This window comes from Vanacampus margaritifer, chromosome 3 (genome assembly GCF_051991255.1).
Source record: "Vanacampus margaritifer isolate UIUO_Vmar chromosome 3, RoL_Vmar_1.0, whole genome shotgun sequence".
In the NCBI taxonomy this organism is placed as follows: domain Eukaryota; kingdom Metazoa; phylum Chordata; class Actinopteri; order Syngnathiformes; family Syngnathidae; genus Vanacampus; species Vanacampus margaritifer.
This window is the reverse complement of record NC_135434.1, coordinates 1,044,630-1,068,425: the sequence shown is the minus strand read 5'-3', so window position 1 is coordinate 1,068,425 and position 23,796 is coordinate 1,044,630. Positions and strand designations below refer to the sequence as shown.

Sequence of the window (23,796 nt, the reverse complement as noted above, 5' to 3'; positions counted from 1 at the left end):
TAAAGATAAATCTAAAACTAAATGTTGAAATAAATACAAAAATAAATACATAGATACAATTAAATATCAATCAAAAAAGGAAAACATTTTGCGCTCACATTTATTTATTTCACGCTGCAGACGTTCCGTCAGGTTGAAATGTTATGCAAATGAGGGGGCGGGCCTAAGCGTGTTGCAAACTGTCTCGAGTGAGCGGATCGGCGAGCAAGAAAGTCTCGCCGGCTTGCATGGCGAGACTTAATTAGAGCTGCAGCTCACTTTTTCTTTTTTTCTATCTATTTTGCCCAATTGTTGTTGAATAGGCTGTTAAAGAAAATGGATTATGATTCAATTATCAAATTGGTGTAATATGTTAGCATAATCAGCAAAAATGTTGCTATTTTTTTCAGAGTAAAAGCAAATGTTTGCAAATGTTTTATTATGAAAAACAGAAGCTACAGAGATAATTTGTCTGCTTTGACGATAACAACCGAAATCCGATCAGATTTTCTGTTGAATGGCTGAAATTTCCAGGATTTAGACAATTTTGCTCTCAGTGATTAATCTATCAAAATACTTATCAATAAGCGATTAGTTGTTCATTAATCAATGAATAGTTGCTTTTCTTTAATCGCGTCAGGCGATTACAATTTTTAAATGTAATTAATCGCATGACTTCAATAGTTAACGCACGATTAATCAAAAATGTTATATCTGTTCTAAATGTACAATAAAAAATTCTAGGTTTTCATTATTTTGTTAACAAAAGTGGATTTTTTTTTAACTAATAGGAATAGTTCAAATGAATTTTTGACGTCAATAGCCGTCAATGGCAGTGAATGAGTTAAAAACAATTTAGTCTTCAAAGACACTCGAGTATGTAAAGAACAACTCAAAGACCCCCCAATTGTGTTTTTGCAGACTTCAAAGATGATGCAGTCATTCAAAGACCCCAAAAGCACACGACGGAAGACGTTTCCTGCATATCTGGAATGTCGAGGCAAGAGGCAGGTGGAGGGTGAGAAGCAGGTGAGGAGGACGAGGAGGAGGAAGACGAGGAGGAGGAAGACGAGGAGGAGGAAGACGAGGAGGAGGAAGACGAGGAGGAGGAAGACGAGGAGGAGGCGGCCAGGAGCGAATCCACAGGATTAAAAGCATGACAAAGACAATAGAAAAAGCACACAGTGATGAAAGGAGATATCAAGGAAAAGATTCTGCCTGCAGGCCGAGTGGGAAGAGAGATGTTTACCCGCCTTGTGTGCGTGTGCATATATGTGTGTGTGTGTGTGTGTGTGTGTGTTTTCCATGTGATGAAATGCGTACAGTAGATAAGATCGCATCCACATTGTCGCTATCCTGACTGCAGGCTGCAAGTGGACTCTGATGTCAGACAGAGTCCAGTAAAGTCTTCCTGTTGCTGTTGTTGTTGTCGTCGTGTCCACACACACACACACACACGCACACACACACACACGCAGTCTCATGCACACACACACACACACACACACACACACACACACACAATTCTGCATTGTTGCCTGCGTAAAAGTATTGGGACAAAATCACTGCTTGAAGTTGATATGATCTTTTTTTTAATATGTAAATCGCTCAACAGGTTTTCTTTGCCAGAACAGAATAAAGGCAAAAGTATTGGGACACGTTCCACTGGCAGGGAGTTGAAATCATCAAAATGGAGGATTAATGAACAGTCTCGCATAGACAAAAGTATTGGGACACACGCACAGGAAGTTGTACCACTTCAATATGTCCACTTCTTCCACAATGTCACTTTTGTTTCTTCAGGAAAAAAACTCAAACAGGAAAAAATATTGAGACACATAAACAGGAAGTGGAACTCACTATTGTTTGCGTCCACAATGTCGACATTTCAGCCAATATTTTGTTTGTTTTTTTGGGGGGGGAAATTGCAAGATAAGTTTGATATTGTGCCCAAAGAACTTCCACGGCAGATCGGACAAGATGCTTGGTCACCATGACGACAGAGGTTTGTTTGTATGAATGAACGAGTCTGTGTTTGTGTGTGTGTGTGTGTGTGTGTGTGTGTGTGTGTGTGTGTGTGTGTGTGTGTGTGTACTTGAGCGAATCATAGAGAAAGAAGACAGACAGCGCACACGCACACGTTAGCATGCACCGGTGTGTGCTCTGCTAGTAATGAGTGGAGCTTGATTGGTTAAGGGTGAAAATCCAAATGAATTTACTTCCAATTAAAAGACTTTCAAGGTCTCGTTAATTGTACAAACTTCGGTCCGAATGGCAAGTAATTATTGGACGAAAGGTTCGATTGACCACAGCTAAATTGGTCAAATAGAGAAAAACTAATGTTTAAAATACAATAACACCAAATAAAATGCATTAAATATAAAATAAAGCCAATAAAATATTTTAATAAAAGTTTATAAAATTTAAAACAAAACAAAAAACACAAACTTAGGTGAGGAAAAAAAACAAACATTTTAAAGATAAATATGTAACTAAACTAAAAATGTAACTTACAAATATTAAAAAATACTCAATAAAACAACAAAATGTTTTAAAATACATGATAATGAAAAATGTAATTACATAAAAAAATAAAATAACTAAAAAGATTTAATCACAAAATACTATTTCGATTTTTAGCATAAGTCTACATTTTATTATATTTTTTTTATTTTTGAACCGTTGATAATTCCCCCATTTATTACTAGGTCAGATTTTTTATTTTTTTAAAGGACTGACAGTTTTGCACCAGCGGCTATTTGAAACTGTTCATAATTCATAATTATTTATTTATTTATTTATAGAAAAATACTTTTTGCTTTCTAGCAGAAGCTTTGAGCTAACGCTGACTTCTATTTTGAACTGTTCATAATTCCATTTTTTTTTTCAACAGAACAAACTGCTTTTTTTTTTAACCATCTTGCACAAGCCTGAAGGTTTTTGCTAACCCTGACTGCTGTTTAGAACTGTTCATAATTCCCCCGTTATCTTCTTTTTCAGTCTAGTTGTAAATCACAATACAAGTCACACGATCACGATTGGTCTCATTTTTTTCCTAATTTAATCAATTTTTTTTTCCTAATTTAAATTTCAAAAACCTGGAATTCGAACAGGGGTGTGTAGACTTTTGATATGCATACAAATGTAACTGTTTGGTCTTCCAGTAGTCCACATACAAAAGGATCTTATTAAACGTTGTTTTATCACACAACTGTGAGACATTTCGCACCCGTCACGTCTCACGGCCTTTTATCCCGTCGATTGGCTTGCGTGATTTACTGTCAATTTGCCGCGCTCTCTCTCGCTCCTCCTCTCTCATATTCGCCACTCAAACAAGTCGAGTCGCTCGTAAAAGGACAATAATAAGAATCAAATCAAAGAGGCTTTAATTTGTGTGTGGCCATGCGGAGAGATGTGAAGCCATCTGAACATATGGCGCCTCACGCCTCCTCTTCCCGTGTGTGTGTGTGCGTGTGTGTGTGTGTGTGTGTTGTTTATGGCATGACACGGCATTAATAAGCAGTAAAGTCAGTGGAGGTGCACGCGTGTGCAAATCTGATGTGCAGCTTGTTAAAGGAGCAATTTTTTTATGAGCGCGGAAATGTTGAGACGTCAAACAAGTGATTCATGTGCGGACACGCACACACATTCGCGGCCGCTTCATTAGGTACACCAGTTCAAGAGCCGTTCCCAAGAATGTTTTCCAGAGAGGTTCATTAACAGCATATTTTATGACTAGTGTGACTGATGCAGAAAGTAGCCAATCAGCATGGAGGACTGTTATGCTCCTCGTCTGACAGTTCTCGCGCTGGATTGGATCACATTTGGGTTAGAAAAATCAATTAAATTAAATAATACGATCTAATGTAATTTTATTGCTGGATGAAATGTCCTATTAACTAAACCTTAAATTGTTTTGTTAAAAAAAGAAAAGAAAAAGGTTAACAATAGAAATTCATGCATCTAAACGAATTGATTTGGTCAAATAAAGGTTTCAAAAGAGTGATTTGACATGTCAAGTAATGGCAGGCAATCTATTTTTTAGTGGGTTTTTAGGCTATTTGAAATTTAGGGAATTCATACACTTGCGGGCCTTCAGTGTAATACCAAATGTTGCCACAACATGACCGGCAGTGCTGAGCTCTACTGGAAGAGATGAAACATAATTAAACACAAGAAGAAGATGCAGAGTCTTCGTCCAACAGAGCAAAATTTGCGTAATGATGAAGTTTCCTAAGTCATATTTGAACATTTACAGAAAACAAAGCAAAACAAACAAAAAAACAGCAGACATCCGCATTAATGGCTAATGCTAAATGCTATCTTGTTGGAATCTTCAATAATGCTAAACAAGTCACTGCAGTGCACTTACCGTTATCCAACCTTTTCTACAGTAATTGACGGTCTATAAGCCGCACTAACTAGATTTGGGGAATACTGGAGTTTGCGCCACATATAAGTCGCACCCGACTGTAAGCCGCAGGTGTTTTAATGTTACCGCACCGGGTTCCCGCTACTTTTTTTCCTTTTTTTTTTTCCTTCCTGTTCTGTCTCTCCTACTGTATTCGGGCTCACTTGGTTTGTTTTGCTCTGCCCGACGCTCTTGCGCTTCCTTTATAGTCCGCCCCCTTGCGATCTGATGGATAAGCCGCACCTTTGTATTGGCCGCAGGGTCGAATGCAAGTGACAAAAGTAGCGGCTTGTAGTCCAGAAATGAATGTAATCAGTCCCAACTCTGTGATCTGACATACAAAATGAGGTTGGCGAAATCTGCCAGGACCCAAAACGGGATGTTTGGTCACCCTCTGGAAACATAAAACTTCGGACTTGTCTGTAACTTAAAAAAAAAAAAAGAAAAGTTTTTATATTGGTTAAAATTCTACACAACAAGCAGGGCCATGAACGATAAACCACGGCAGAGTGAGGATTCACTGTAAACAAGAAACTGAAAATTGGCATTTTACGCAATTTCTTTGTTGGATTTTACATACACAACGACGACATAGCAGGAAAATGCCAGAAAATTCACAGCGCGCGTGCGTGCGTGCGTGCGTGCGTGTGTGCGTGCGTGCGTGCGCGATATGTCAGCGATAAATGCCTATTATCACGATGACAATGTTCATTACAGTCAGATTAATAAACCTCAGGCATGTTGAGTTGCCAGCGGTGTGTGTGTGTGTGTGTGTGTGTGTGTGTGTGTGTGTGTGTGTGTGCGTGTGTGCGTGTGTGTGTGTGTGTGTGTGTGTGTGTGTGCGCGCGCTGTCAACAAGTGTGTTGTTGGCCAGAGTAATTACTTGGAGCAAACAGTGACACGCTGCCTGCTTGTGATCTGTCAGACTCCCGATGAATCATCGCCACTTGGACAAAAGTAACGGGACACTTACTAAGCCAAAAAGACTGGGAGGCGTTCGAGAACTTTTGTTGACGGCGTCACTCGAAGACATTGAGCGACCTTTTGTAAACAAATGATTTCGATCTCGCGGGACTATCGTGGCGCATTAGCTAAGTTAGCATTGCGAGCTAGCCACTGATTTTTCAATCGTGAACAAAAGGTAGGCTGTAAGATGCGAGTGTATTCATTGTAGTGTACGAGCTTGCTAGCTTCTTGCGGTCGCTACCAGGTACTTGACACTTGCTAAATTACATTTTCGCACTAGTTACTAACGTTAACTGCGTGGTATTAACCCTCTTTTTGTGAACTCAGCTTATCTAAGACTGGTGAGTCCACCCGGCAGGTCAGAAATGTCATGTCTCATTTGATAAATAAATCCAAAGCGGGACAAATGTTTCCCAAATGTTTGATCCTCGGTCACTAGCGAACATCACCCACTCGGTTAACACTCCACACTACTTCTTCTTCTCCAGGACTAATTGGCGGTGGACATATACGCTGGCTATGGAAATGAACGTGAGCAAGCGTATTTGACCCACGTAGTCGCCCATGTGGATTCATTGGTAAAGGGTCAGTGACAGGTAGCAAACGGACACAAAGACGGAAAAAAAAAAGATGAGAAAACAAGCATACTGAAATTAGCTAGCGGCTAGCATAAGAGGCTCACGTAGAAGTCAAGTATCCCATGTAAATGGTCATGTATTGCGGCTAACAACAAGGGTTCGGGTTAGGGAGTCAAATGGAAATCCGAGTACAAGCTCTTTGTTGTAGCTAGCGTAAAAACAATAATAATGTTGTGGTCTACATTTTACCGCTACGTTCTGTGCTACGTCTCAATTTCACTGCACCCGGTGCAGAATACAAAGTCATTTCACAAAACGTTGGTCATTTCTACGTTGTAATATATATATATATTTTTGCTAAATGCTAAATAACAAACATCTGAATCAAAGCGTTTTGCTGACAAAAAGTTGGATAAATGCCCATACAAAACTTTCATGGGCAAAGAAATGTTGGCATAATTCTAGCATGAAGTCAACCACGGATCTCTCGTAAAATGTCAAAACGACTTTTTGCTCACAAGTGACTAACACGTAGCGGCTCGTGCCAGTGGGCGGCTCGTGCAAGAAGCTAATGAAGCAGCGCTCCTTTTTTGTCATTCAGGACGTTGTAAATTCCAGGCAAAAGCCCAATTTCACAAACTTTTTGCGAGCCGTATATTAAGAGCAAAATTAGACTCCAGCTTTTGCGAGGGCACTTTTGTTTGAAGCACAGCAAAGAAGCACGAACAAGCACCGGATGACGTTGAATAAATAAAAGATGGCCGACAAGAACAGCATTTATTCCTTCCCCCTCAGACCCTGTGGGACGCTTGGGCTTTTACTTTTAGCGGCAGGGAGCGAGCGAGGACGCGTAATGGCGGCGGTCACAGACATCACACAACATTATTACTGATCCAATTTATGCGCTGAAACATCAGCACATCCTTTCCTGACCTCCCTTGGCTTTGATGTAGCATAGCCCCCCTGCCATGACACCCCCCCCCCCCCCCCCAGCCCCCCCTCCTAACAAGTGGGCAGCTCTTTATCTTGTTTTAGCTTCAGTCACTGAGAGAGACCATTGCTTTTCCAGAAGATTTCCAATAGGCTATTCTTATTTTGGTGATCTATTTCCTGTGGGGAAATGACGTCAAAAACCCAAAATGGAACACATACGGTGGAAAGATGAGACCGACGGACAGACTGGTCAACTGACGGCGAGGCCGACACACCCAGCAACAGACCGAGCGAGCAACAGTCTTACTGACTGACCTGCAGATCGGCAGACAACCCTACTGACGGATCAGACGGACCGACAGCACGGTCAAGAGACAGATGGACAAAATGAGGCGGACCAACAGACTGAAATCGTTTTTTTTTTACCAGCTGAAAAACCTCTCCAGATTGAAGCCTCCCTCAAACAAGCTCTTTTGTTCTGACCAGAACGAACAGATCCGAGCACATCACTCCATTTGCTCTCATTGATGGCCTTATTTATGAAATGTGCTTTATAAATAAAGTGGCCTTGCCTTGACCAAAAGACAGACAACAAATTCAGCGTCACGCAGACGGAGCCGTGACAGGCAGACTTAGCAATAAATCCATCAAGCGACCGACATGCAAATTGGCAAACCAACTGCCCGGCACGCCAGCAAATTGATATCAAAGAAAATGATGAATGTTTAGCATATTCAGCTATAGATGGATGATTTTTTTTTAATGACATAAAAAAGTCATGAATGATGAACGAGGATGGGAGGACGGTCGGACGTTTGGACGGACGGTTGGACGGATGGACGAGTGCCGTGATGAACACGATGATGATGTACGAATGTACTTCAATTGTCATTTGAAGCGCGATCACATTTTGGTATTCACATTTAAACAATAACTTTCAAAAAAGAATTACATAAATGAATAAATAGCAGCAAAAAATGCGATCGATGTCCCTGATTGTTTCGGAGTGCAGACGGCAGTCGTGTTTTTGTTTGTCTGGTGTGCGGCGAAGGCAGATGCCCAACCACGCCAAATTGGCTTTTCTCACCAGGGCTTTGCTTTCTGAAGGAGCGGCTATCAGACCAGATTAGCTCGCCGCTAATGGAAGCCAGAGAGCTTTCAAAAGCATCTGGAGCAGCTGGATGCGCCATTTTTTTTTTTTTTTTTTGTAGCTCTCCGTAACAATTTGGGCTTCGGGCAGACGGCAAATGTCTGTTTTAATTCATGAGAACGTAACGATTCATTTGTTACGATTACAAACGTCACATCTTGTCATTTATTGAAATGCTGTTGCCAGATAACGAGGAAGAAGGGGATGAACTAGCGATAGAGGAAGAAGAAAAGGAAGAGAAAGGTAGAGCGAAGATGGGATGAGAACGATTTCACCTGCGCGAGTGGGACGATGCCCTGGACGTCGGCGTTGCTGACGTAGAGGTGCGAAACCCTCTCGGCTGAGGCCGGCGACCCCGACGCGTACTCCGTGCTCCAGTGGAAGGTTTGGGTGGGGGCCAAGGTGATCACGTTGTCCACCTCAAAGTCCAACTGCATCACCTCATAAGACGGACTCTCCAGCCTGGAGGATGGAAAATGGTATGAGTCCGATTAGCAATTAGCAACAACCTGGAAGCTGCCTGGTAACGGCAAAATCGCGATATTAATGCTGCCACAATATTGTCGTCTTCATGTCTCCATACTCATTACTTCCAGCACCCTCTAGTGGCTAGTTTATTAGTGCCGTTTAATTTGAATTAGGCATGTTTTGGCCACCTACGTTTAAGACTCATCGCCATAATTATTGTATCATGAGGTTCATATCGTTAATCCTGTCCAAGAATTAAGAAAAATGAATAATAAATTTAAAAAAGAAACATAAAAAAATCCCAACAACCAGGAAGTAGCCTACTAACAAACATATGAACAAACAAACACTAAGACACCTTCAGATCCAGGAAGTAGCCTGTTAGCTAACATCAAAACTAACAAACAAACAGTTAAAGGTACAAACACAATTGCAACGTTCTACAATATGTCTTTTCACTTTGTCTCATTGAAAGCATGAAAAATGGTACAGTCCTGTCAATCTCAGGTCTTCTGACAGACAAGTGACATCTTTTCCCTTTTTTTTTAAAAAACACTTTTTAGACATCTTGCAAACACTTTCCTCCACTTTTTTTCTTCTTGAGTCATTAAATCTAAGGAGGAAAATAAAGACAGTAAACTCTTTCATTGATTTGTTCTCGCAGCTGTGCCTCAGTGCTCCGCCGCCTCAAGTCAACTCAACTTATTCATAAAGTGACAAGAACATTGATGATAACACAGCTGGATATCCATATAGTGTGTGTGTGTGTGTGTGTGTGTACATGGCAGGAGTAGGAGTCCAATAACTTAACGGCACATTTTAACGGCTTCACGAGCGTAATCACAGCCTTTATTGTTACATCGATAGCACAAAACAAGCGGGATTGAAACGTTCCGCTTTAACTGTCACTTTACGCCTTATTATTATCAGCTAAAATCCATGCCATAGATAGAAATGACTGCACTACGAGACGCCGTTCCTGCCGCCAAAACGACACAACCGACATATATCCTTATCATACTTTCATTTAAAAAAAAAAAAAAATGATGTACCGTAAGACAAATTTTAAAAAGTATATCCCATTATTGGCTAGATTTTTAGACACGATGCCTAAATATAAGGAAATGTGTAACATTAGTGAATATTTTTATGAATTAAATGCGATTAAGAGGATGGATGGATGAAAATGATCCAAAAGTATTATACACAAAAAATAAAAAAATGATTAAATATTTGATGCCGTAAGGTGCATTCATTTAGGCCCGATTATAAAATAAGTCAGAATAGCATATTGATTGCACCAATAGATAATTATGTATTCTAATAGTAATAAACAATTTTTTTTTAAAAAGCTCTGCATAATAAAGAAAATTATATTACACAATTACAAATTATTTTGAATTAAATTACTTAAAAATACATATATTTAAAAAAATATATATATATATAACAGTTTAACAAAACATTTTTTTTTAATCCATGCATTTTGTCTCGACTATACGAAGAAAATTACTGCACTCAAATGAAAGAAGGAAATTATATGACAAATGATCAAAAGAATAATACATTTATAGTTAAATATAAAAAAACAAAGGAAGATGGCTGATATCTGTCCCTGTCATTTCCACACATAAGAAAACAGAGAGCCAGAGTGTTAAACGTGCATCTGGTGGGGGGGGGGGGGGTCGGTGTGTGTAATCGCTGGAGTGAAAAAGGAATGAGTCCACGCTGACAGCTGCATCCAAGTGTTAGCCGTGTCTACAAAACAACACTTTTGCAAAAGAACAAAACCATTTCTTCAAGGAAACACAGCTTCATACACAGCTGTTAGCATAGCATCGTTACCTCGCAGTTGCATAAAATGTTATGAGAAACGGAGTCTCGTACTCAGTTGTTAGCATAGCATTGCTAGCTCACAGGTGGGCATACAATCAGCACCAATTGTATAGTACAGTTGTCCCTCGCTATATTTCACTTCACTTATTGCGGACTCATTGTGTCACAGATTGTGTTTGTACTGTATTCAACTGCACGTCTTTAGTAAAGTAAATGTTGTTGGATAACGAAATATAGCCTAGTTAGAAAAAATACATAATCCATAACAAGCGATGTGGAGGTGTGTGCTCTTTCTATTGCTTTATTAAACAATCTGCAACAAAATACTGTGCACCAAAGTCAAAAGTCATTAGCTGCCAGTACCTTAAAGTGATACCGTCAATGTTTAGCATAGAGGCTAAGCTTTAGCGAGGAAATAGTCGACCAATAGAATGTCATTACATGAGAGATTACTGTCATCTGGTTTGGAAGCTAAATGTATTGTTTACTGGACCGCGTGACAAAGTATGCTACGCTAACGTCTGTGTACTAGACCGCGAGCTAACAGTGCTACAACAAAATCTAAGTAATCGATTGCAGGCAATGCTCGGGTGCGTGTGCACTGCACGCCTGCAACGTTACGATCAATGCTATGCCAACAACAGCGTACGAGCCTGCGTGCTCACAACTGTTAGCGGCGTACAATTGTTAGCACACGGTCCGGCATAGCATGCACATCTAGCACTCAGTGGTTAGCCTAGCATTGTTATCTACACAAGAAGAAAAAAAATTCTAAGCTTATTATTCAGAACCGAAAATGATTGGCGTTTGTGTCCACGAGTTATGATAATTTGTGATTGAAAGCTCCGACAGCGGATGACAATTTACATTTTAATACCTTTTTGATGCCTTTAATTTACCTTCCCATCTCCATAATAACAAACGAGGCAGAATATATACATTTGTTTAGCACGCAGAAACTTCACATTCCGACATAACAGCAAAGGCATATGCTCCATTAGCACAAATTTATATTTTTGGAAGATGATTACGGCTCACATTGATGGAGGCAATTTGCCTTGATGATTAGGACTTTCCTCCCAGATGATCAGATGGCAGAAATATTCACTTTAATGTCACAAATAAAATGTTTTTTAATATATTGTCATCGTAATGAGCAAAGGGGCTGGTGGCATTTAGAAAATGTTCATGTTAATAGTTTTTCAGCATTTCCATCACTTGTTTAATGACTCAGAAAAGCATCCCGATGATTAAAAACTCACAAAATGGACTCTCAGAGGATAATGCTAGCTATTAAAAAACAAACAACAATAAAACTATAAATTAAATGCACTCCCTCCCAATTTATGAGCATTTAATTAGTACAAAAATTACAATTATATTTATTGTTATTGTAATACAATACAAAAAAAATAAAATAAAACTACATATTTATGCAACATTTGGCAAATAAATACAGAAAACAAACGGCAAATTGAGAATTGTAAATAGATCAAAGTACCAATAAATAGTCAAATATGAACAAGAAGAATGGAAACAAAAAAGAGACAAATAAAAAATGAAATAGCAATCCGACAAATGTAAAAAGAAAGCAATAAAGAGAAAAAGATTTCAGAAAAATAAAACTTGAAACACAAAATTTGAAAATGAAATATTAACAGATGATTAAAAATGATGTGGCACGCAAATAAAACTACAAGAATCACTACAAAAGGGCCGACACACACACACAAGCTCATATGCACACTGGGTAGCCTTGGGCTAGCAGGAGTTCGAACCAAGGGCCCGTCCATCTACCTGTCACACACACATGCACGCGCGCGCGCACACACCGGGGCTGTCAGAAGTGTGTTGGTGACAAGAAAAAGACAAGAAGGTAAAACGACATCAAGCGGGACCACAAGTTGACAACACTGCCACACAACAGCGTGTGTGTATGTGTGTACGTGTGTGTGTGCGTTTGAGCGTGTGCGCGCGACACAGCTGGTTGCAGCCACGCCGGGCCTCCTGTCAGTTTGCGCTAACACAAGCGTGTCAGAGTGGAAGGACTCACATACAAAGTTGTGCATCCTGTAACAACAGAATGGCTGACGTCGTGTTGTGTTGGGTCGCTTCATACGTGGCGGAATGTCGCAGGAAATCAAGCCAACGTGGATGGGAAACATATACATGCATACAGTACATTATTACACTGTGTATGAGTGTAAGGGTGTGTGTGTGTGTGTGTGTGTGGGGGGGGGGGGGGGTTCCTAAGCTGTCTGTCAGCTCGGACATGAAGGACAATGTGGACGTGGACTCGGGGGAATGATCTTGCAGAAAATGAAGGACACACACACATGCTGACACACGCACACACACTAGAACATCACTGAGTAGAGCAAAACGACTAAGCAACTCGCTCATGACTTACCTTGCTACTGATCAGCCTAACTAGTCAACTCATTTACTAACAGGCTACTGACCGACCTAATTATCTACTAAATAATATACAAACCTACTAACCAAGTAATGTGCTAAGCAATTTGGCACCCAACTACTTACCAACCTAACCAATCAACTACCCCATTAATCAACTAACATATTAATCACCTACCTTGTCAACGAGTTGAATAACAAATTACCTACTATCAATCTAGCATGTACTGACCTACTAAGCAATTAATATTGGCTACTAACCTGTTTGCCACCCACCTACCAACCTAGCAAGAACTGCTCATCCACTAGCTAAGCAACTAACCAACTGGCTGCCTGCCTGCCTACATCCCTACCTTACCTATTCCTGCCAACTAAACTCCTAACCAACTAATGTACTAAGCATCTAGTCAGCTAACTACATGATTACCTATCTCATTGACCAACTAGCTAATCACATAACTATCAACCTACCTACCAACCAACTCATATATAAAGCAGCTAGCCACCTACCGACTTGGCTACCTACCTAGCTACCTGCCAAACAACTAGCCATGCAACTGACTGAAGAGACACCTACATACCTATGTATACCCCAATTAACTAATCTACTAACCAACCAATTTACCAAATTAATCACTTAGCTAACTTGTCAAACAACTATAACTACCTACCCAACTAACAAAGTCAACAACAAACTAACTGAAGAATGAATTGTAAAATAAACTTACAAAAAAAAGGACAAGATAAAAAAAAAGAGAGAGGGCAATGATGATGACATGTCGAATCAGTAAGATTACCAAATTAACAACCCCCCCCCCCCCCCAAAAAAAAGGGGTTATTTTGACCTAAATGACCCATTGTATTAATAAACTATCTAAAAAAAGAAAAGAAACAAATGGCTCGCAATTGCACTGGTTTGCAACGTGTGTTGTGTCGCCTTTGTTGTGTTTGCCGGCCTCCGCTCGCTGCTTCTTCTTCTTCTTCTTTTGCGACGAGGACGAGCGAGTCAACGTAGTCGCGGGAGGCCAACTAATGTCCTACTCAGCATCCGCGCATGCACTTATTGCACATCAGACATGCTACGACATGCGCGCCCCCCCCGCCCCGCAGAGACCCCCAAACGCACGCACGCGTTGTCTCCTTGCATCCCCCCCCCCCCCCCCCATGTACAAGCACCCCCTCACTCAATCACACATGAACACGCGCGCAGCCCCCCGACATGCAACATGTAAATGCTTTTAGGGGGACGCCGCCGTGTGCGTGCGCATGCATCAAACATCTCCCACTGCGGGTTTTTTTTTTTTTAAATTCTTTATTTTTTCTTTAAATGCAGCCGAAAGCTTTCGCAGGCGCGACGGGGTGCCGGCAGAGCTAAGATGAAAATGTCGGAGGAAAAAAATGGCAGACAAACAATGAAAGGAAATGGAGGACGCGTTAAAAAAAACATGCACGGGTTTACGTGTTAAGTTTTGTTCTGGAAACATTTTTGACTTTTTTTAAGACTTTTTCTCGAAAGAATCTATTTGAATTACATTTTGCAAAAAGTAAAAAAAAAAAAGAAAAGAAAAAAAGATCTATTTCCAAGAAAATCTGAACTATTTGACCTCCACTACAATTATTTTATTCTCAGAATTGTTGTCCTCATGAGGGGGGTAAATTGCATTTTTGGGAACAAAAATTAAGAATTATCTTCAATATTTTTTTAAACTGTATTTTGTTGAAAAGAATTCCCTAACATATTTTGACTTTAAAAATAAGAAACCAAGCCTTGTTTTAAAATAAAATAAAATAAGTCTTTGTCGTGAAAGAGGAAATGTCTTTTTTTGGGGGGGATCTTAAAAAAATATATATTTTTTTTACAAGACCTTTTAAATAAAAAAAAAAAAAAAACGTTTTAAACTTTTTTTTCCCCTTGAGCCTTTTTCATGCAATTTTTTTCAAATGAAATAAAACGTAATGCGGATTTGTGGCGTTGCACTGTACATGGAGGCAGTCTTGATGCTACATTAATTCCCTACAGAATAAAATTTGCAATGTGCCGTCCCAAACACGCTTCGGCGAGCCTATTTCCACACGCGACCTTTGGAACGAGGGTCAAAAGCAGCGGCGCCGGGCGGATATGACACCGCAGCCCGGCGGCGCGATGGCCCGCATCCCCGCGCGCCTTCAATAGACAAGCATTTTCCTTCCAGGAGAAACGGCCTTTGTTCAAATAAATTAAAGAAAGAAATCCCATTTTTTGTCCCGACCAGAAGCCCATATCTCACGCTCTGCGTGTTTGTGTGTGCGTGCGTGCGTGTGCGTGCGCGTGCGCGTCATATCATAAAAGCAGGGAGGCATCAGAGAAGATGGAGGAAAAGCAGAGATGGATGTCACAGCGAGTGGCGCATTAAATCAATATCTGATTACACGCACTGAGACGAGCTGAAAGGGGGCGCTACAGTTTACCTGTGTGTGTGCGTGCGCGTGCGTGTGTGTGTGTGTGCTGGGGGATGCTAATGTGGATTTGCAGCATATTTGTGCCACCACAGACAAGTTGCAGTGCCGGCAAAGAGGAAAAGTCCCAAGGAGAGCGCAGGCGCTTCAAAAGGAAGCAAAGCAAGCGTATTTGGTGAGCAAACTGCGTTGCACGATGCGCGTTGCTAAGTCATGTTTTTGCGACGATAGCGTCAGAATGTACGCAAGTGTGGAACCGTCCACATTTTGGACTGGGCTAGCACGTTCAAGCGAGTTGGGAAAGTCGTTCCAACGTGGCATTATGGGGGGGGGGGGGGGGGGAGTAGCGTTAAGCATACATTTTTCTAATTAGTTGGAATTGATCCAAATAAAGATGATTAATTCAACTTTTTTGGAAAATAAAATGAACTTTTTTTTTATATCCAGGCAAAAATGTAAAAATATATATATTTTTTACAATATCAGATATTTTCTCGAAAACCATGCTTTATTGTTTCAAAAACGGTCATGAAGAAAAGTTTGATGCTTTGTTGAAAATATATTTTTTTCTTCCTTCCTCAATTTTTGTTTAATGAAAAAGTTATGTGTTATATGTCATTTCCAGAATATTGTTTTTAAAAAGTCCCCCACCCCCTCGCTGTTTCCGGTTAACTCTTTGACTGCCAGACGTTTTCAGAAAAGGGATGCCGTGGGTGCCAGCCGATTTAAGCATTTTGACTGATCTTTTGACTGATCTTTCAAGGTCCACGGAAAATTATGTGTTTGGACTATGGAAACACACATACTACCAAATGAAAGATTGGACTCTCATCTTTCATCAGAAAAAAAAAGTTTGTTTCTACCTTATTCGGTTTTTCAGTAATCAACAATAGAAAATGGTTAGTTTCACCTCTGTTTTGAAACAAACGTCTTTTAACGTCTTTGGCACTCCTCCATAGGATTTTACTAAACGTTATTTAACGTTTTTGGCAGTCAAAGAGTTGTTCGTGTCGTGTCCACGCACTTCCGGCGAAAGTGACGTGGACACGACACACCCCTTTCGGCGGAAGTGCGCGGAATGTCGCCTGGGGGGCACAAAGGTGCAAGTGCGAGTATTGGGACGGGGCCCTATTTGATGCAAACAGCGTCGCTGTGTGACTTGCGGAAGTCGAAAGTCCCTGGCATTAAATCTACTACATGACTGAATATTTTCCCAGAGCGCACGCTGACAAATAGCTTGGAGCTAAAAGCATCATGGCTGAGGCTCGCGTGAAAAGGAACAAAAAGCTTACACCAAATGGCCGTAACGACCATTTCTCACGGAAACATTTTTTTCCCCGGTAGACTTTGCATGACAGGCTAGTTTTGTGTTCAAAAGTTGTAAACAAATCCAAAAGTTGTGCGAGCTGTCTTTCCACTCCACCCCGTTCTCGTCTCTCATTTTTTTGTTGAAATCTATTTTTGAGTGAGCGTCACACATTCACGGCTGCCGTCTGGAAAAAAAAAAAACAACAAAACAAGAAGACGCTTTCCAGGCCCTTTTTTTTTTGTTGTTTTGCCGTCTTTATCAACGTGTTCTTTCCAGGACACACACGACGGCGGCGACGGCGACGGCGACACCTGCGAGCGGGGAAAAGGTCATTACGGTGAGATGAGAAGCAGCTTTTTACTGCTGCGCTTGTTCTCAGATGATTCCATTTCATTTTTATCATTTTTTGTTGGCCTTGCTGCTGGGAACACATTTACTTACCTACCATTCCCTATAAATGTATATTTTTTATTATCAGCAATGTCCTCCAGCACCGGCACTGTCACGGATAGCTACACTGACTATTATTATATACAAGTTGAGTTTAAATCAAATTGGAGGCTCAGGACGAGGGTTCAAATGGTAGCCCCGGAAATGGACAAACTCATCCCAGAACGTCTGCTTCGAACCAAAAAGGCCGCCATCTTGTGAATAGCTTCTTGAGACTTTTTTGTTGGATTACTCATGATTGACATGTCGACCAAATCTTGTGCTCCTGAATCAAACTGGCATTGGGGGCGGGATTTTCAAAGAATTCCAACGGCCCTGCAAATGGCCAAACTGGACCCAAAATGGCTGACTTCCTGGTGGCTTTTCAGGCACAGACTCTTGTGACTTTTTTTGTTGGATTACTCATGATTGACATGTCGACCAAATCTTGTGCTCCTGAATCAAACTGGCATTGGGGGCGGGATTTTCAAAGAATTCAAACAACCCCTGCAAATGGCCAAACTGGACCCAAAATGGCTGACTTCCTGGTGGCTTTTCAGGCACAGACTCTTGAGACTTTTTTTGTTGGATTACTCAGGACGGACATGTCGACCAAATCTTGTGCTTCCGAATCTAGAATTGGGGGCGGGATTTTCAAAGAATTCCAACGGCCCTGCAAATGGCCAAACTGGACCCAAAATGGCTGACTTCCTGGGGCTTTTCAGGCACAGACTCTTGTGACTTTTTTTGTTGGATTACTCAGGATGGACATGTCCTGAATGAATCTAGGATTGGGGGCGGGATTTTCAAAGAATTCCAACGGCCCCGCAAATGGCCAAATTGGACCCAAAATGTCCACTTAAATCCAAAATGGCTGACTTCCTGTGTCCTTTAAGGCACAACCACTTGAAACTTTGTTGTTGGTCTACGCATGATGTTCACATTTGCTTCAAATCAAAATGGCAGACTTCCTTTATCGACTCGAGCACGACTTTTTTTGTTAGTTTACTCCTTATGACACACGTCTACCAAATATTTATTCTCCTAAATCAAAATTTTCAAACAAAACAAACAACTCCTTCAAACTAATACCAAAATGTCCAATTGTTTTTTTTTCTTTTTCCGTATTGCCTCTTGCGACGTTTTTATGTTGCTAAGTGAAACTGGCTTGGGACGCTAAATTTCCTTGAATTTTGAGCCGACCAACCCAGCAAATGTTGATTTTCACCAGGATGAACACCTACAAAATTGTAAATTCGTCTCACCAGCATAATCAATTATTTGAGTTTTTCACTTTACTTTTGACACTAGTTTACTATTGGATATATGCTTGGGGGGGGAAAAAATCACTTTCAGTATTTTTTTCTACCCCCACACACAGAATGATTCCAAAGGCGTCAAAAAAAGAAGGTAATAATGAATTATTAATCAGGCAGTCTAATTATGGTGTGTTTCGTGTGTGTGCGTGCGTGCGCGTACGTGCGTGCGCGCGCGCTTCCCTGAGAGAGAGATACGATCCTGGGGAAATTACATCTAACAGTCATTTATCACAACAAATAGAGTGAAAAACAGCAGTTAGCCAAGAAGCGCTTTGCACACAAAAGAGTCAACGGCAGCACATTATTAAAATATAATTCAAATATGCTAAAGATGTGAAGACGAGCATCCACGGGAGACAATTAGGAGCTTCTCGAGGGAGCAACGAACAGCTTTTAAGGCACCCTTCAAAAAGAAACGAAAGGACAGCATTATACGCTACATATATACGTGCTTATATGCAATTCCTACTTTAACTTTTTAAGCGTGATCAGTTTTGATGCATGTGCAGATTTTTTATATAAATTTGACTTTCTTAGGTAGGACGCGTTTGTCCCAACTTTACGATATATCCCGGATCAATGTTTACTTGTGATGCAACGGATCATCATCGATCCGTGATCGGTTCCGACCAGGACCGATTGTTCGGATTGCGCATGATCCGCGGGTTGTGGTTACGGGAAAGAAAAAAAGAAAAGAAAAGAAAATTCCGACACGTCAGGGAAGCTGAAACGTACGCCACGTAAACGTCGACGCGAAGGCTCGCTTCGAAATCAATTTGACCAAATGATACATTGACGACAATGCAAACAGCCTTCGTGGACTTTTATTTGGAAGTTGAAGTCGTTGCGCGACGGCGAGCTTGACTTCACTTTTCGACGTCCGGGAGTTCTTTATCGTAGCTTTGATTGACTTTAAAGTTGCGTCCAACATCAACACAGCGTCATCCCAAACTAATTTAGGATGCTAAGAAAACGCGATTTAATGACGCCGTCATTGCATGATACGGCAGAAGTACGTGACGCAAGTGGCTAGCAGCTAGCGGTTAGCATTGCCAACAAGTGCCCGGCTGCAGGTTACAAATCGGTTTGACAGCCGCCTTGAATTCTTGGACAAAGACTACTTTGTAATTCACTCGCCATGTTTAAAAGAAGGGAATGTGCATTAAATTGCCCTTTGAGGTCTTTTCATTATTAACTCTTTGACTGCCAGACGTTTTCAGAAAAGGGTGCCAGCCGATTTAAGCATTTTTGACTGGTTTTTCAAGGTCCACAGAAAATGTTGTGTTTGGACTATGGAAACACACATACTACCAAATGAAAGATTGGACTCTCATCTTTCATCAGAAAAAAAAGTTTGTTTCTACCTTATTCCGTTTTTCAGTAATCAACAATAGAATTTTGGCAGTCAAAGAGTTAACAAATAAATAAACAAAAAATAAATAGAACTTTGTCTTCATTTATTTTATAAAACACTTTTGCCCATTAAAAAAGAAAAACATTCAACTCAAAATGTCAAAAATAGCCGTTTTAGGAGCACAACTGGAAGCCATCAACAGTTCGTTATTTTCCACATGGATAAAATAAGAATCTTTCTGCCTCATATTGCACTTAAAGTTGTGACGGCTAAATTTGACATTTTGAATGGATTTTTTCCCCTTTTAATTTAATGGGGAAAAAAACGTTTTACAAGACAAATGAAGACACTAAATCGGCTATATTAGACTTTTTTTATTGATTGTTATTTAATGGGGAAAAGGGTTTTACAAAATAAACGAAAACAAAGTACTATTTATCTTTTTTCTTTTTCTTGATCCCAAAAAACGATCCAATCCGTGATTCAAATCCGTGATCCGATTCGAACCTGACTTTTGCGATCCGTTGCACCACTCATGTTTACTCGACATCGACAGTACGACGCTTCTGTAATATATCGACAGAATGTGAAACTAAAAACTTGTAAGTCGGGACGCTTGTAAGTCAAGGTACATAATTTTGGTCTTTCGGGGTGCTTTTGATGTTTATAACATTCAAGTTTCCTCGCCTGCGTAGCAACCTTAGAAGCGCCGGGACTTGGCCCGGCGTATATTTAGCCACTAATAGCGCAGAGCGCCGCGCAGAGCGCCGCGCTGGGCCGGAGTGACTGAATCAGGCCAGGTATCAAGACCGGCCTGTCAGCCACGACGACCGCCCGGCTGGCCGGCCGCACCGTTAAAAAGATAAATAAATCAAGTCCAAGTCCCAGCAGGCTCGGCGCTGCCTGCCTCGATCGCTCGTTCGCCCGCCGCTTGACAGCAAAGAGGGAGGCGGAGTTTGCTACCTTGATGCTAATGCCCGGCTCAGGGAGCTTGGGAGGAAACACGGCGAGCTGGGAACACGCCCCGACATTCCCCCGTAAAGCCCCTCAAGAAGCGCTCATGTCAAATGGTAAGTGGAGCGGTCGCCGTGTGAAGCGCCAGTGACCCCGTCAATCACGGCAATCGAGGGCGCGTGGCGAGAGGATTCCGACCACAAAGAGCCAAAAAGAAGCAAAAAGAGAACAAGAAAGTCCAAGTCGGTTTGAGGGCAAAACTTTAGCTTCGCGATGCAAAAGATGACAAAAAACGTGTATTTGTCAAATGGTAACAAAGTTTGTTGATGATTCAAAATGGTCAAATACTTAAAATGCTAACGTGACTTTCATCTCAATCTTGTCAAATATTGATTTGAGTGATCTCGCTTTTGCGTCCTTCCTTCGCTGAGGTCATAAACGTTACATTCCTCCGCCGTGATGTCCCGCCATTTGCCCCGTTGTTGTCGATCCGCCGCCGCCGCCGCATGTGTCAACATTCCTCGTTTGCGCTTCCCTGGTTGAAGTCTTACAGGAAGGAGTCGCCCTTCAACAACAAGACATTCTTTTCCCAGTCTTTAAATGCAAAGAATCCCGGCGGCTAATGAACGCGTGCCCGCCGCATGTCCATAAAACTTTACCGTACATCCGTTTACGAGGGCCAGCCGAGACCGTAAACGGGCTTTTAATACTGCCCGCCGCGGCCCGCCGGGATGTTTTCTACAACAAGACTGGAATTGTGATTTGCGCTGGGGTCATTCCACACAAGTGACGGGAATCCGAGATAAGAAACGACGCCAGAAGGAAGCTGGCGGGAAACCAGCGGACACGGACATCTTTTTCTTGTTGTTTGTTTTTAAAGGTGTTTACGAGCACAGCATACAAGCAGCCGCAGGCACAGCTCGTACATGTTGCAGTTTTTTGAACGTTTATAATCTCAAGTCTCTACAAGTGTACTTTATTTAAATAAAATAAAAAAAAACTTATATAATGAGAATTTAAAATAATGTGAAGAATTTGTGCAGTTATTGCTATATTTTCTGCTTCATTTCAACGGGCATCATGCTGCTCCTTGTGGTGTGTGCACTTTGGCCACCTGGGGGCAGTCTAACACAGACACACACACAGCATGGAACATCACAACGGACGCCGTAAACGGGACTTTGAACGACTTTTCAAATATCTGTTGCCTAAAGCATGATAACTTTTACTGTCCGTAAGCCCGCCTAAGCGTTCCGCATTACGTGTTAGCGTTATGCTAGCAGATTACGGCAAATGCATGCGGTTGTTTTGAATAGACAACGTAAACTTTTGTTAAATTGAGAGTAAGGCACTTATGGCCAAAATTCTAATCACTGATTTATCGATGATTATTCATATTTATTCATCATTCTTTTGCACTTTAAAATGAATGGATTCGAATAAATGATAAGAAGAAAAAAAAACATTAGCAAGGGCTAACTGAATGAATCTGCTAGCATCTCACTCAGGCAGTAAGCACTTGTTCGCCCCCTGCTGTTTGGCTGACCACGTGTTGACAAAGTGGTTGCATTTTAGAGAAATAAGTAAATATCGATGGCCGTCAGGTTAACTTCTGGAACATGTTCTTTCTATTTAGTTTAATTGTACAACTTATTTTTGATGTCACGCCAGGTGAGTCCAGGCTAATTCTTACGTAACGTCCGTGCATCCTGGCTCGTCTGCGTTCCCAGAAAGTCGGAATGACACCGCCAGCAATCACCAACCAAAGGGAACATTGGCGCACTAATCACTCTCATTGAATTTTGACAACTCACAAAGATTAGACTACTTTCATTTTTAGAAAAAAAATTGTTTAAAGACACATTACCAAGAAAATCAACTGTGTGCCATCTGACTCATTGGGGGGGGGGGGGGGGCTCAATATGTTTTAGCTTGGAATGAAATAAAAATACACACACGCACACACACGCAGGCTATTAGTCGGTGATGAGAAATGAATGTCGGCGGGAAGCCAAAGTGGGATGACGGCAAGAGAAAATGAGTAGAAAAGGTCAAATAAATGAGTTTTGGAGAAATTGCAAGGGATGCACCTGCTGCCCCACAGTTTGGCGCACCCCCTAACCGGCAAATGCACCGTAAAAAAAAATCTTTTTTAGCCAGAAACCTTTTAATTTGGTGAAAAACTAAATGTTTTTACCATCACTTTGATTCATGTAAAGATGAAATCAACCAAAACGCCACATTAGAGTTTCACTTCCTCGCCCGGAGGTGCGCTCGCTTGAGTACATTTTCAGGACTTGATATTTCGTGAAAACAATCAGATTAGTCGCGCACCGCTATCATCTCCTCGGTGAAGGGTTGGCAGGTTGGCACACCCCCTCCCCTCCCACACATATAGTCAAAAAATAATAATCAAATTGTAGCCATTTAAAACCAATAAAAGCTTCATGTGGAGGCATGTCAAGATGCTAATTCAAATCACACATCATAAAAGTTTCACTGACGCACCATAAAGTGCGTGCGTGCATCGACAACACAGTTTAGAAGACACAAAGTGAAAAGTGGAGCATCACGTCAAATGCGAAGGTCATCCCCAGTGTTGTTGCACCCCCCCCACGCACCCGTGACCTGCTTCCTGTCTGACCTGGGGGGGGGGGGCGCCTCCCTAAAAGCACATTAGCAGCCACTTAGCAACGCTTAGCATCGCATTGATTTACGATGAGGCGGCACAAAATGTCGCCAAGTGGCCCCCGCTCGATGGCCTTCTTCCGTTAGCTCCCATGCTAATGTCCCCGGCCATTTGTCGGGACATGCTAATTTGCTAATCAGAGCGTAAGCGACGTTGAGCCTTGGGGTCTCGCGTTTTGGCCCCGCTCTGACTGGCGGCGAGCTAGCACCGGTCATACATTTTAATGGGCCTTCACACACACAATGTCATCAAGGGGGAGAGGAGGGGCGGAGGGGGGTGGGGGGAGGCGGCTACAGTAAGACCTTAAATTACACTAGGGTACAAAAATTGTCTTTGCATTTTGGGGGGAAATTCAGCCCGGAAGCCAGAGTCACTTAGCAACATGAAATGTGGTAGGCATGTCCGTTGCAAATAGACGGACCAAAAAGTCTCAAAGAGACGTACCTGAAAAGGTACAAAAAGTCCGCCATTTTGGTGTGAAGGGGCCGTGGCCGGTGCTTTTGAAAATGGAACCGCTTTAGCCCATTTATTTAGCAATGTAGAATTTTGTAGGCATGTCAAAATTACAAG

General features: G+C 41.5%; 1 protein-coding gene across 2 annotated transcripts in view; it reads right to left on the bottom strand.

The window, feature by feature from the left end:
- Positions 1 to 23,796, bottom strand: part of LOC144048811 (transmembrane protein 132B) — a 126,714-nt gene that overhangs the window by 18,241 nt on the left and 84,677 nt on the right. For both annotated transcript variants that reach the window (XM_077561191.1, XM_077561192.1), the window contains exon 5: positions 8,293 to 8,479. In XM_077561191.1, the coding sequence (XP_077417317.1) occupies positions 8,293 to 8,479 (187 nt within the window). The remainder of the gene's footprint in view (positions 1 to 8,292; positions 8,480 to 23,796) is intronic.